The sequence below is a fragment of the Leptonotus elevatus genome, chromosome 6 (genome assembly GCF_054856555.1).
Source record: "Leptonotus elevatus isolate MCC_2025b chromosome 6, RoL_Lele_1.0, whole genome shotgun sequence".
Taxonomy (NCBI): Eukaryota; Metazoa; Chordata; class Actinopteri; order Syngnathiformes; family Syngnathidae; genus Leptonotus; species Leptonotus elevatus.
In genome coordinates, this window is record NC_141244.1 from 17,634,519 (window position 1) to 17,646,124 (window position 11,606).

An 11,606-nucleotide genomic window follows, 5' to 3' on the forward strand; every position below is an offset into this window, starting at 1 on the left:
GGTCACTGATCGTTCACAGGTTTTGCACTAAAGTTGAACAGGTTTGTATGTGGTCATCCCACAACAAGGATCAGCATGCGAAAGATGGTGGAATCATTACTGTGTAAGTAAAAAATGACTAAATTTTGCCTGTAAATTCAACACTTATGAACGGCTGTTCCTGTTTCGCTCCTGTTGGTGGCAGTAATGGAATACGGGTGGTCAACTGCTTAGGGAGCAGCTATGCTAACAACTGCGCCACCTACAGCGCCTCTCAAGAATAAAGTTGGGTAGTGGGATTTTCCTTTTTACATTAGAAACACTCAGTCAGCGATTGTTTTCATTTTCTACGTTGTAGGTTTCGTCGCTATGGAAGCGTTCCAATGGCGGAATCAAAATAGATGACGTACGATCTTTTAAGCTAGCCGTACACTACGCGATGCCACAAACACTAACAACTCATGCGTTGCGCAATGTTGTGGTTCTTCAACTTCTTTTCATGAGTTGCCGACCATAACAAATGTCGTAAGTAAACAGCACAGACGTTTGCGACTAATCAAAATGCTATGTTTCAACTTTCATGATAAAAATTACGTTAGCGGCTACTAAGCTAGATTTAGCCCAGCCACCACTAAGCTGTACCATGTAAATTGTTTTTAAAGATATACTGAAAACGATATTTATAATTTCAGCTGGACTTTCTACTGCCAAAATGGATGCATGAAAGTTGGTGTTCATGAATTGGCCTATAATTTCTCAAATATTTTCTCATGTATCAAAGGATAAACGTGCCTGATCACCGTCTTGAAACCGTCCTTGTCGTCAGGAAAACTTTATCCACACTCCCAACTTTCTTCTCTCCACTAGGGTTGGGGGAAATGGCTAACTTGGCTAAGTTGACCACAATGATTGGTCATCACTAAAATCTTCCCCTCATAACTAGTTTAATTAATAATTTTGAAACCGCATTTGCACCAACCTTCAGCCGTGTTTGGCCACTGTCGGTGTTAACTGTACATTTGTGCAGAGGCGCTAATTCGCGATTGTCGATACTCATTCAACCAGGAAGTGGCTTGCTAACATTTGCGTGCACAATAAAAGTGGCTCTCCGTGATTACTTTTCATATTCTACAGTGAAAATACGGCTCTTGTTTTACATCTCATTAGACTAATCCACGCATAAATCTTTCGATATAGCTTAAGTAAAACGGACAGATCCAATGACGCAATCGCGGTCTACTTAAAGTCATGAAATTATAGCACAGTGTCATGACGTGAGCACGCAGGAGCAAAACATTTACAAGAACTTCACCTCAAGGCTTCTTCCCGTCAACGATGCCGGTCGTGTCTGTGCTTGAGTCCGTCATCACTATCGTTGCCATGCCAACCCCTGTCCTCCCATACGCCTCTTCTCACTCCTTGTTCCGTCATCATCATCATCGTGGGGGGGGGGGGGGGGGGTCAGTTTTTCTCTCCCTGCTCCCACGTCCTTCACGTCATCCTTGACTCCTGACGAGACCTCATCAGCGCCGTGCGGAGGAACGAGTCCCGGCTTGCATTAACCCCTCACCTCCATTAACCCGACGCGTGCTTCATGGCGGAGGGATTGTGATGGAGAGAAAATGACAGGGCTGGGACAACGGAGTTCTGCTTATCCGTTGAGCTGCTTTCACGCGGAGATCCTGCGGAATTGGCGCATCGGAGAGAAGAGAGAAGATCCGAAATTGAGCTGTGGCTTTTCTAAGCTCCGTTCAGACTGTCTGTTTCCTGTCTCACATTTCTGTGTGAGAAGCACAAACGTGGAAAGGAAGGTTTCCTCGTGCTCCCACCCATTGCTTTTTAATTAGGAGTGTCAAAATTAGTGCGCTGCGATTGGCTGGCAACCAGTTCAGGGTGTACCCCGCCTACTGCCCGAAGCCAGCTGGGATAGGCTCCAGCGCCCCCCCCCCCCCCCCCCCCCCCGCGAACCCTGTGAGGAAAAAGCGGTAAAGAAAATGGATGGATGGATGGAAAATTAGTGCATTAATTTTGAGTTAGTTTAAAGTTGCTTTAACGGCGCTAATTTTTTAAACGTGCGATTAATGACCGCCTCTGATTTGGAAAGCCTGTACTGGAGCAAACACGTCTACGTCACAATTTAGCAGTAAGGAATTTAATAATAAGGGGTCAAAGGGGTCAAGTTGCATTTAATTTTTTTAATTAATTAATTAATTAATTTATTTATTTATTTATTAATTTATTTATTTATTTATGTATTATTTAATTAATTAATTAATTTATTTATTATTTTTATTTGCGAGAGCTCAGTATTACAATTTTAAAAATGCTGAATTTCACAAGTTACTTCATGTTTAAGATTAGATAGCTCTTAATATTAAAACAAAAATGCACTGAGCTGTCACCAACGTCTTCTTACAAATGCAATTATGCCATCTAGTGGCAGAATAATGACTCCAACACAAATCAATATCACACTCTTTTTACAGTACAGTACATTTTTTTTAATTTAATATTTAATTTTAACTCAAACTCAACTAAAGTTTTATGTGTTGAAATTACTGTATAAATGATGCAGCCATATTCCTATTAGTTTAACACATTTTTCCACTTTTATGTTAACTGGAGTATGAAAACTTTTAATCGTGAGTTAACTATTGAAGTCATGCGATTAATTACAATTTTAAAAAAAATATCGCCTGACACTCCTAGTTTTAATGCTTCTGATACTACCTAGGATCATCTTCGTGCCACGCTTCCATGTCTGTGCATCATGGGAAATTGTCGGCTTTGACAGCCAGTGTTTAAGAGACAAAATTACTGGGTCAACTTCATCCTTCCATTCTGGGTGCATTTATACAAAGCAGCTCCACAGGAAAAAGATGAAAAAAATTCAGCTTCAGACAGAGTGAAAGAGGCTTCAAAAACTACCTCTGATGGTGGAAAATTGTTAAATCGATATTATACCAAATTGAGTCAACTTCATTGATCCATTTTGTGCTGCTGCTCTTTATTACGAACAGGCACAATGAAAAAGCTGTCAGACTGCTGGCATTTAGGCAATGCGGTGTATCAAAAGGTGCCTTTGAAAGGTGGGAAAGTATTGGGCAGGGTTATAGTATAATTTGGGGTTTTCATTATGTCTTTTAAATCATTTTGATAATTTTTTTTTAATTCAGGTTATTTAAAAAAAATTTTTTAGAATAAGTATGCTTTTGTTGTTTTTATTTTTTTTTAAAAATGCTTAATTTTTGTTTAGTTTTTATTAGTTTTCGTATTTGTTTTAGTTTTTTAATTTTTAATAAAGTAAACTACGATTCTCAAATGACTGTCTGACCTTTCTTCTCCTGTGCAGCGATATTGAAATAAATACATTTAAAATTAACCCCCATTTTTTATATCAAAAATGAAAATGCATTCTTGTTTTTAATTTTTTGTTAACGAGAACATTATTGTGATTTTGTTTTCGTGAACTAACCTTCATGCTGGGTCGACTTTGTTACCCCATTCAGCATTATTGTAATTTACACAGGACAGCCACACAGGAAATAGCCAGGAAAATAAAACATTTTGCACGATGGGCAGTATGTAAGAGGGTACTAAATGTGGAAACTACCTTAAATGGCGGAAAATTGCCAGGTTGACATCATACCCTATTCTGTGTCAGAGCTGTTTATACAGAACAGTGCCAGTGGAAACTCTGGGAAATTTCACCTTTTAACGAGAGTTTGAAATTGGCTTCTGATACTACCTCAGAAGGTGGAAAATAGCCATGTTGACTTTGTCCCCCTATTTCCTGTCAGTGGCATTTTTCAAACCAGCTTCAGAGTAAAAAACTGAGAAAATGTCAGCTTTTACAGGTAGGATTAAAGAAACCTCTGATACTACCTCAGAAGGCGGAAAACTGACAGATTGACATTTACAGAGCAGCAACACGAAACATTTAGAAACGGTCAGTTTTGACAGGCAGTATGAAAGCAGCTTTCCTCCAAAGACGGAAAATTGCCTGGTTGACTTTATAGGTGCAGTTTCTGAGAAAAATAAGCTGTGAAAATGTCAATGAGAACTAATACTACCTTCAAAGACGGAAAATTCCCAGGTCAACGTTTCCGTCTTCCCCTTCTGTCCACAGGTGAGCGAGGACTGGAAGTATGTGGCCATGGTGATCGACCGCCTCTTCCTGTGGATCTTCGTCTTCGTGTGCGTGTTCGGCACCTTGGGTATGTTCATGCAGCCCCTCTTCCAGAACTACACAGCCAAGACCATCCACATGCCAGGCTGACCGTCCACACGCCGCCATCGCGCTGACGGGACAGCGCCCCGCCGCCCCGCAGGTGGGAGGGGGTCTTACCGGATCTGTGGGACAGGAAGTGAACAGCAATCTCGGCCCCTTTATAGACTTTTTTTTTTTTGTGCAACTTTTTTCTTGTGAACGGAAGGGAAAACACTCTTCCCTCCGCAGACTGACCCTCCCCCGCTCGCCGTCAGTCCTCGCCACCTCACCGCGACCGCTTCATCGGCTCGTGCCGCCACCCGCCTAGATAGGCCGCTGTCAGGTCACAAGGGAAAAAGGAGGGTCCAAGCATCTCACGGTTCGTCTCTTTTTAATTTGACCACCATTGAGTGACATTGAACGTTCTATCAGTGCGAGATGAACTGGTGCGACTGGTCGGGTCTTAAGAATGTGTAGAAGAAAACAAAGAGAAGATTATATTGAGAGTAACGTGACGGGAAGCTTTTAACTGTAAACGAGGCCTCATTTCAGAAAGGAAAATGAGGAGGGAGGGAGATGGTGTAATAATAGGTCATATCGACGGCAAGTCCGCCAATGTTGATTTCTGTCATTGATGTGATGATGTCGCTATCTTTTCTTTTCTTGCCTTATTGTTCCTTGTCTTCCTTTCTGCTTCTTGCTATACCGCTTTTCCTTGTCTACTTTTGCTTTCCTTGTCTTCTATTCTTTTTCTCAATTTTGTTTTTCTCACTTCCTGTTTACCTCATTTCTGGTTTCGTCACCTTGCCTCATTTCCTGGACTTTTCCTTTACTTGGCTCAGGTTTTCATCATCTACTTCCTTGGCTTGCCCGTTTTCCTGATCTACTTTTCCTTTTGGCTTACATTTCTTCTTTCCTTTCCTTGCCTCATTTTATGTGTATTCCTATCCGTTCCTTTCCATTTTTACTTGTTTCTTGAATTTCCATAGCTCATATCATCATATATTTCTTTCATTTCATTGCCTCTTTTCGATGTCTTGCTTTCTTTCCCTTGTTACACCTCCCTTTTATTATTCCCCCCTCACGACTTTGATTTTCTCTCACTTTCTTGCCTTGTTTCTTTTCTGAGACTTTTCCTTTACGTTTTCTGATCTACTTAATTTCCTTGCCTCTTCTCGTCCCCCTTTTTCCTTCCTTGCCAACCTTCTTTTCATCAGCTTCCATTCCTTTCCTTCAGATGCCTCTTCTTGCTGTGTATTTCCTTTCCTATTTTTTTTTACCTTATTGTCCTCCCCTTCCTTTACTTCTTCCTCATCCTCTTAATTGTATGCAAGCGTACTCATATTCAGTAAATGACCACATCTTCCATATGCTTCCCCCCCCCCCCATCCCCCAAAACGTATCCCCTTCTTATTGGAATTTTTCAAACGTAAAAGAAAAACATTTCATCTCGAGAATGACTGTTATTGCTGGAGATCCACATCGCTCGCATGTCTTGCGGCAGACGAGCGAAGGGCTTTTCTCCCCCACCCCCCCTTTTTTTTTTTCGGGCACATGCTGTAGGGGAGGAAGTGCAGCTGAATGAATTTTTCAATAAACAAGAGAGAAATGACAAGAGGATCAACTCTGGCGAATGAGTCACTGCAGCTTAAAAGATTCACAAACAAGAAGCGGGAACGAGGCCAAACGACACTGAATTATATACGTTACATAGCTACAGTATAACGGTGCGATGTAGGCCCCTAGCAAGAGCACAAGTCAGCTTTTCACGCAGGGTTTGTATCGCTGATGTGGGGGGGCGGGCGTCACAAAATCATATTAAGCTGTGAGGTTTGACACTCATGCGGACTCTGGAGGATCGGACATTTCAAGACGATCCCCGAAGCCATGCAGAAGTCTCTCTCTCTCTGTCCACTTTTTCCTTTTCTTCTCACTGATGCTGCCATTATGACCCCCCCCCCCCACCCTCTCTATCTCCTCCCTTTCACCTTCCCAGATCCTGCATACCTCCCCACCCACCCCAACAATGGCAGTCCAATAAAGGTTGTAGGTTCAGATTATTTAAACGGCGTGTTTGTTTGCTTTTTGTGTCACTCACGTTCCACATGCAAGTAAACACAACGCAGCTTAGTCTTTCGTTCGTCCGTTTTTGCAAATGGCGTCATTCGCGTGTCCAAAATGCGTTCGCTGACGTGCTTCTATTTTTCAAAACATTGCGAGTCTTTTGCTTGCAAGTAGTGTAAGACTGTTGAATACCACTCGTTTGCACGTACATATATGGGTCATTGATGAATAAGGATTTCGCCAAGTAATATTTTCCATTTAAATCAAAGTTTTAAGGCTAATAATAAATAAATTAATAAATTAGCCATTTAATTAAACAAGTAAAATTATAATGAAAATATATATTGGGAAAACTTTTTTTTTTTTCAGATTTACACACGGTGTCCAATATGACCACTAGAGTTTTTTTTTTTTACATAGTTGTGAGACAAACCTGTCTTATGGCTTCGGTCGATAATTCGTTCCGATCCAGGCTGCGTCAGATTTAAACCTACCATTTTCAGAGCAGATCAGGTAGAAAGAAGCACACCCTAAAGCAGGGGATAAACATTCAGGACAATCTTTCAAAGAAATCCAGAGACCAGGCCTTTGCTGGCTTTGATCGGAAAGGTGAATTGAAACAAATGGAAACTATTGAAACTTCTTATTGCCACCTACAATGAATTGTTCTGATTTACACATCCCAGATCATAAACAAGTGGAGGATGCCCAGTAGGACACTTTTTTTTTTTAATCATGTGTGTTCAATCTGTATTGCTACTGTGTAACGTAGTCTTTTGGGGTTTTACCCGCATTCTCCCATTAATCCTCTGCCACAGGATAGAAAGAAAGAACCATTTCCTGCCTTTCTTATATTCTGCTTCCTTTTTCATACAGTAATTTTTCCACTGCCAGGATTTGGAACAATCATCTATATGGCACAGCCAAGGTCACTTGGACGCTTTGAAATCTGAAATCTTTTGATGCAGCAAAGGTTTACGTCAACTGAAAAGTTTGGCCACGCTATCTCGTGCCACTAAATGAGAAAATGTGTGAAAGCTTTTGACCCCTGTGTCCACAATCATCTCGTTCCAGGGCCACGTAATGCCACCTAGCGGCCATTTTTATGTCAATAGATAACCACGACAGGATGCTTTGAACAAAGATCACATTTATTCTTTCCGGGGGGAATTCCACAATGTTACAAAATGCATGAACAGAAACAGACTAATGTAAACATGAATTGTATTTGCAGACATATAAGGACAACACCGGCCACTCAAATCACTATTAGACATGTGCAGAATGTCTGTGTGTATGTTGTGTGTGCCTTCACTACTTCTTCTCCGGCTTGTCGTTGAACTCCAGGAAGAAGTCGTTGCAGGCCACAGTGAGGGCGCCCACCAGGATGATAAACTCAGTAAAATCCACCTCGCCGTCCCCGTTGGAGTCCAGGTCGCACATCACTTTCTCCACGGCCTCCTTATCTTGGGCTTTCTGCATTGCAAAGAATAAAAGAATATATACATATATATAGTAGCTGTTAAACGATTACATTTTTAAATCCGATTATTCACATTTTAGAATTTTGATTAATCACGATTAACTTAATTAAAAAGGCTTTTTTAATCAACAATTTTTGCCCGCCAAATTTAAAGAGCACCTGTTATGTTAATTTTTTCTTGACATTTAATGTTATGAGGACGTCTTCAACATTTTTTGACCCACTGCACACGCTCATCCTTCTCTTTTTCTAATCAGTTAATTACTTGCATAATTAAAAAAATATATTTAAAAAATTACCCCAATAGACAATTGACATGAACAAATATTCTGAATGTCATACGCAAACATTTATAAAATGCTTTACTTTAATGCATGTAGTTATGTTTATTGCTCAAACACAACCTGTGCTACTTTTCACGTAACAATCCGCTGTCAGCTAAAGGATCGTCTGCGGTCAAAATTAATAATTAATTAAATTTAATTTATCTGTGTTAATACATGATTAATGCGGTAATTTTGTGTGATTAATTAATTAGTTAACGCTTTACCTTTGACAGCACCAATATATACATATATATAAACTGTTGCACACCCTACCATTTTACAGATTTAAAATTTGTATTTATTTATTTATTGTTGTTTTTTGTTTTGAGCATTAACAGCAGGCCGGCAGGTCAGAAATAAGAATTGTGCACCTTCAATGTAGTACCACATTGTGCCACAAACACGCAGGTCAGCACTGAGCTTTACTTAATGTACATTGAGCATAATAGAAGAAAAATACAAATTAAAAAGTAATTTATATATATATATATTTATATATATATATATATATATATATATATATATTTATATTTATATTTATATTTATATATTTATATTTATATATATATATAAATATATATATATATATTTATATATATATATAAATAAATATATATATATATATATATATATATATATAAATATATATATAAATATAAATATATATATATATATATATATAAATATATATATATATATATATATATATATATATAAATATATATATAAATATAAATATATATATATATATAAATATATATATATATATAAATATATATATATATATATAAATATATATATATATAAATATATATATATATAAATATATATATATATATAAATAAAGAAAAGTTAAACAATAAGAAAAAGAAATGAAAAAGAAATACATGAAAGATGATGAAAAATGAGGGAGCAAAAGAAAAAAATCAAGACAAAAATAAAAGATGAAAAATATGAAAAAGTAAAAATGAAGAAAAAGAAAAAGCAGAGAAGATTAAAAAGGAAAAGAAAAAACATGAAAAGGTAATGACATTTTTTAAAGAACAGATGAAGAAACACGCATAGGAAAAGAAGAAAAACGAAGACGAAAACAAGGAAAAGAAAAAGAAAAAATGAAAAAGATGCTAACAAAGAAAAAGATGAAGAAAAGGAAACAAGGAAAAATAAGAAACCATTTTAAAAATTATAGATGACAAAAAGAAGATAAAGAATAGGAACAAGAAAAGCTAAAGAAAAAGATACAAAAAAGTTTTCTTTGAAGAAAATGAAGATAAAAAAAAGTCAAAAAAGAAAAAAGATGATAAATGGAAAAAAAGAAAAAGAAGGCAAATAACTAGCTAAAAAGATGAAAGAAAATAAGAAAAAAGGAAAGAAAATACCAAAACGAAAAGTAAGATGTCCCCAACTAAACTGCAGTAATATTTATTGTTCCCACAGAGCAGAAGAGAAATATATACACACGAGGACTGCTTACTGTTTGTTTGTGTTGCTGCTCCTTGTGTTAGCATAACATCAATACTGATTTTTGCTAGCGCCTTGATGGCATTTGGCATGTTAACATTAAGCTAGCTAACTTTTTTTTATTATTTGGTTTGGTTGTGCATTTTGGTGTTTCCATATAAAGTGTTTATTGGGGGGGATGTTGCTTCTTTTTCTTTTTTGTTTTTTTTGTTTATGAAAAAACAAACTACCAATCGAGACAGAAGCTGTTGCTAACGAGTTGTCAATCATTTGGGTTAGCGTGTCCCCTCCTTACCCCGAGATAACTGCCCAGCTCGGTGGTGAGCATGTCCTTGAGCTCGGCCTTGCTCAGCGTGTACTTGTCGCCCTCGTTGCCAGAATACTTGTGGAAGGTCTGGATCATGAGCTGCATGGCGTTCTCCAGGCTGGACGCCTTCTCGGGGTCGGGCAGAGACATGCTGCCGAGCAGACACACGCACGCCAGCCATCATAGAAAGCACAAGGACTGCCGTTGGGGGTGCCGCCGCAGGGCGGGTCAAGCGTCATTAAGAAGAAGACAGGGAAACCCTGAAAGCGCTCTCGTGTCATGTGTGCTCTATTTCCTCATGGCCAGCGTTTCGTCCGTCGGTAGGATTCCGCTACGCATGATCTAATGCCCGCGTTTTGGACCTCTGGCACTCAGCGAGACGGCTGATAAGGTCTGAAACCCAAAGCTGCTCGTATGAACCAGGAACCGGGACAGAGCAGGGATGGGAGACATCCACACTTTGGAGAGCTTTTCATTTGCAAACCAATTACAAAAACAACACAAATTTGCAGAATTTATTAGAACTAGAATTTTGGTTGAAATTGTATGTGACTGAAAATTTAGCAGAATAATTTACAAATCTTTTAGAAGTATAGAGAAAAAATGTCAAAATTCTCCTTTTATTTTGGAGCTTTTTGAGGGAAATTGTGGACTTTGTGGATTGTTTAGAATTTAAATAATTTGAATTTGGGGGAAAATTTGCAAATTAGAAGTTAAAAAAAAAAGAATTTTTGGACCTCCTTCAAAAAATGATTTTAAAAAATCAATTAATTTGGGAAGTAGCTCAAAGAAAATGTGGAACTTTGTTGAACCCTTTGAAGTTAGGATGATCTAAATTGGTTTGAAAATGGTGAATTTGATGTAAATTTTTAAAACGTATCCTCTCATTTGGTGGTTTTCTCATGCAAATTGTGGAATTCTTTAAAAGGAAGGACTTTTTGGAATATGCAATATTTTGAAATTTAAATAATTGAATTGGTCCACAAATTGTGACTTGGGTGATTTTAAAAGATTTACCTTTCCATTTGTTCAGGAATTTTCTTCAGGTATTATGGAAAAAAACGTTTGAATGTTGGAGATTTGAAAGTTTTCATTTCTCTTCATTTAAGAATTTTCTCACAGAAATGTGTAATTATTATTTTCTACAGTAGAAAAGCTGAACATTTTAATAAGTCATGATTTGAATGGGTTACATTTTTGAATTAGATGTACACTTTTTTAAACGTTCTCCTTAAAAGTAGGAATTTAGTCAAGAGATGTACTGAATTATTATTTTTAAGTGTATTATGTACATTTAAGTATATTTTGACGTTGAAATGGTTTGAATTGGTTGAGAAATGCGGAGATACAAACGTCAAAAACAAGAATATTAAATATTGTGAAGTTTGGTTCTAAATTTGTGAATATGCTTTACATAATAACTGGCCCTTAAAAGGTCGAAAGTTTCCTATCAGTGAGAAATCCGATTGATGAGGAATAAATCCTCCTGTCAGCCAAGTGAACATCATCCTCACCTGAATGGAGGACGAGGACCAGCCGGAGGCACAGGTGCACGCAGAGAGTGAAGAAAAAAAAGTAACTGATGAGCAGGACGAGCAGGACCCCGTCTTAAATACCCCCCCCTCGCTCTACCCATCCTCCTTCCACATGTCAATCCTCTCTTCCTCCTCCTCCAGCTCTTTTGTTCAGACACCTGCTACCTGTCTATTGGACACATTGAAAATGTTAGATTCAAGCCAACACCACCGAAACTGGGCCTGTAGCAACACTGCTGTA

The 11,606-nt window shown here is 38.0% G+C and overlaps 2 protein-coding genes across 3 annotated transcripts in view; one reads left to right on the forward strand and one right to left on the reverse strand.

The window, feature by feature from the left end:
• chrnb2 (cholinergic receptor, nicotinic, beta 2) overlaps nucleotides 1-6,258 on the forward strand; it is a 29,817-nt gene extending 23,559 nt beyond the window's left edge. The window contains exon 6 of the mRNA XM_086078383.1: nucleotides 4,109-6,258. Coding sequence (XP_085934509.1) covers nucleotides 4,109-4,258 — 150 coding nt within the window. The 3' untranslated portion in view covers nucleotides 4,259-6,258. The remainder of the gene's footprint in view (nucleotides 1-4,108) is intronic.
• A 1,125-nt stretch (nucleotides 6,259-7,383) lies between these two features.
• Nucleotides 7,384-11,421, reverse strand: LOC147172385 (protein S100-A1-like). 2 transcript variants are annotated; one of them, XM_086078388.1, is made up of 3 exons: nucleotides 11,345-11,420; nucleotides 9,819-9,981; nucleotides 7,384-7,729 (listed from the first exon to the last, which is right to left on the reverse strand). In XM_086078388.1, the coding sequence occupies exons 2-3, from the start codon at nucleotides 9,978-9,980 to the stop codon at nucleotides 7,568-7,570; spliced, it is 324 nt and encodes a 107-aa protein (XP_085934514.1). In that variant the 5' UTR covers nucleotide 9,981; nucleotides 11,345-11,420; the 3' UTR covers nucleotides 7,384-7,567. The 2 variants fall into 2 exon arrangements, with proteins under 2 accessions (XP_085934514.1, XP_085934515.1); XM_086078389.1 differs by having other exon boundaries at nucleotides 9,819-11,421.
• Nucleotides 11,422-11,606: the final 185 nt, after the last annotated feature.

Excerpts from the sequence above, each read along its gene's own strand:
- LOC147172385 (XM_086078389.1), bottom strand. The coding sequence starts at position 9,980 with ATGTCTCTGCCCGACCCCGAGAAGGCGTCCAGCCTGGAGAACGCCATG. Across the intron at positions 7,730-9,818 it reads AGCTGGGCAGTTATCTCGGG|AAAGCCCAAGATAAGGAGGC; the intron begins GTAAGGAGGGGA and ends TTTGCAATGCAG.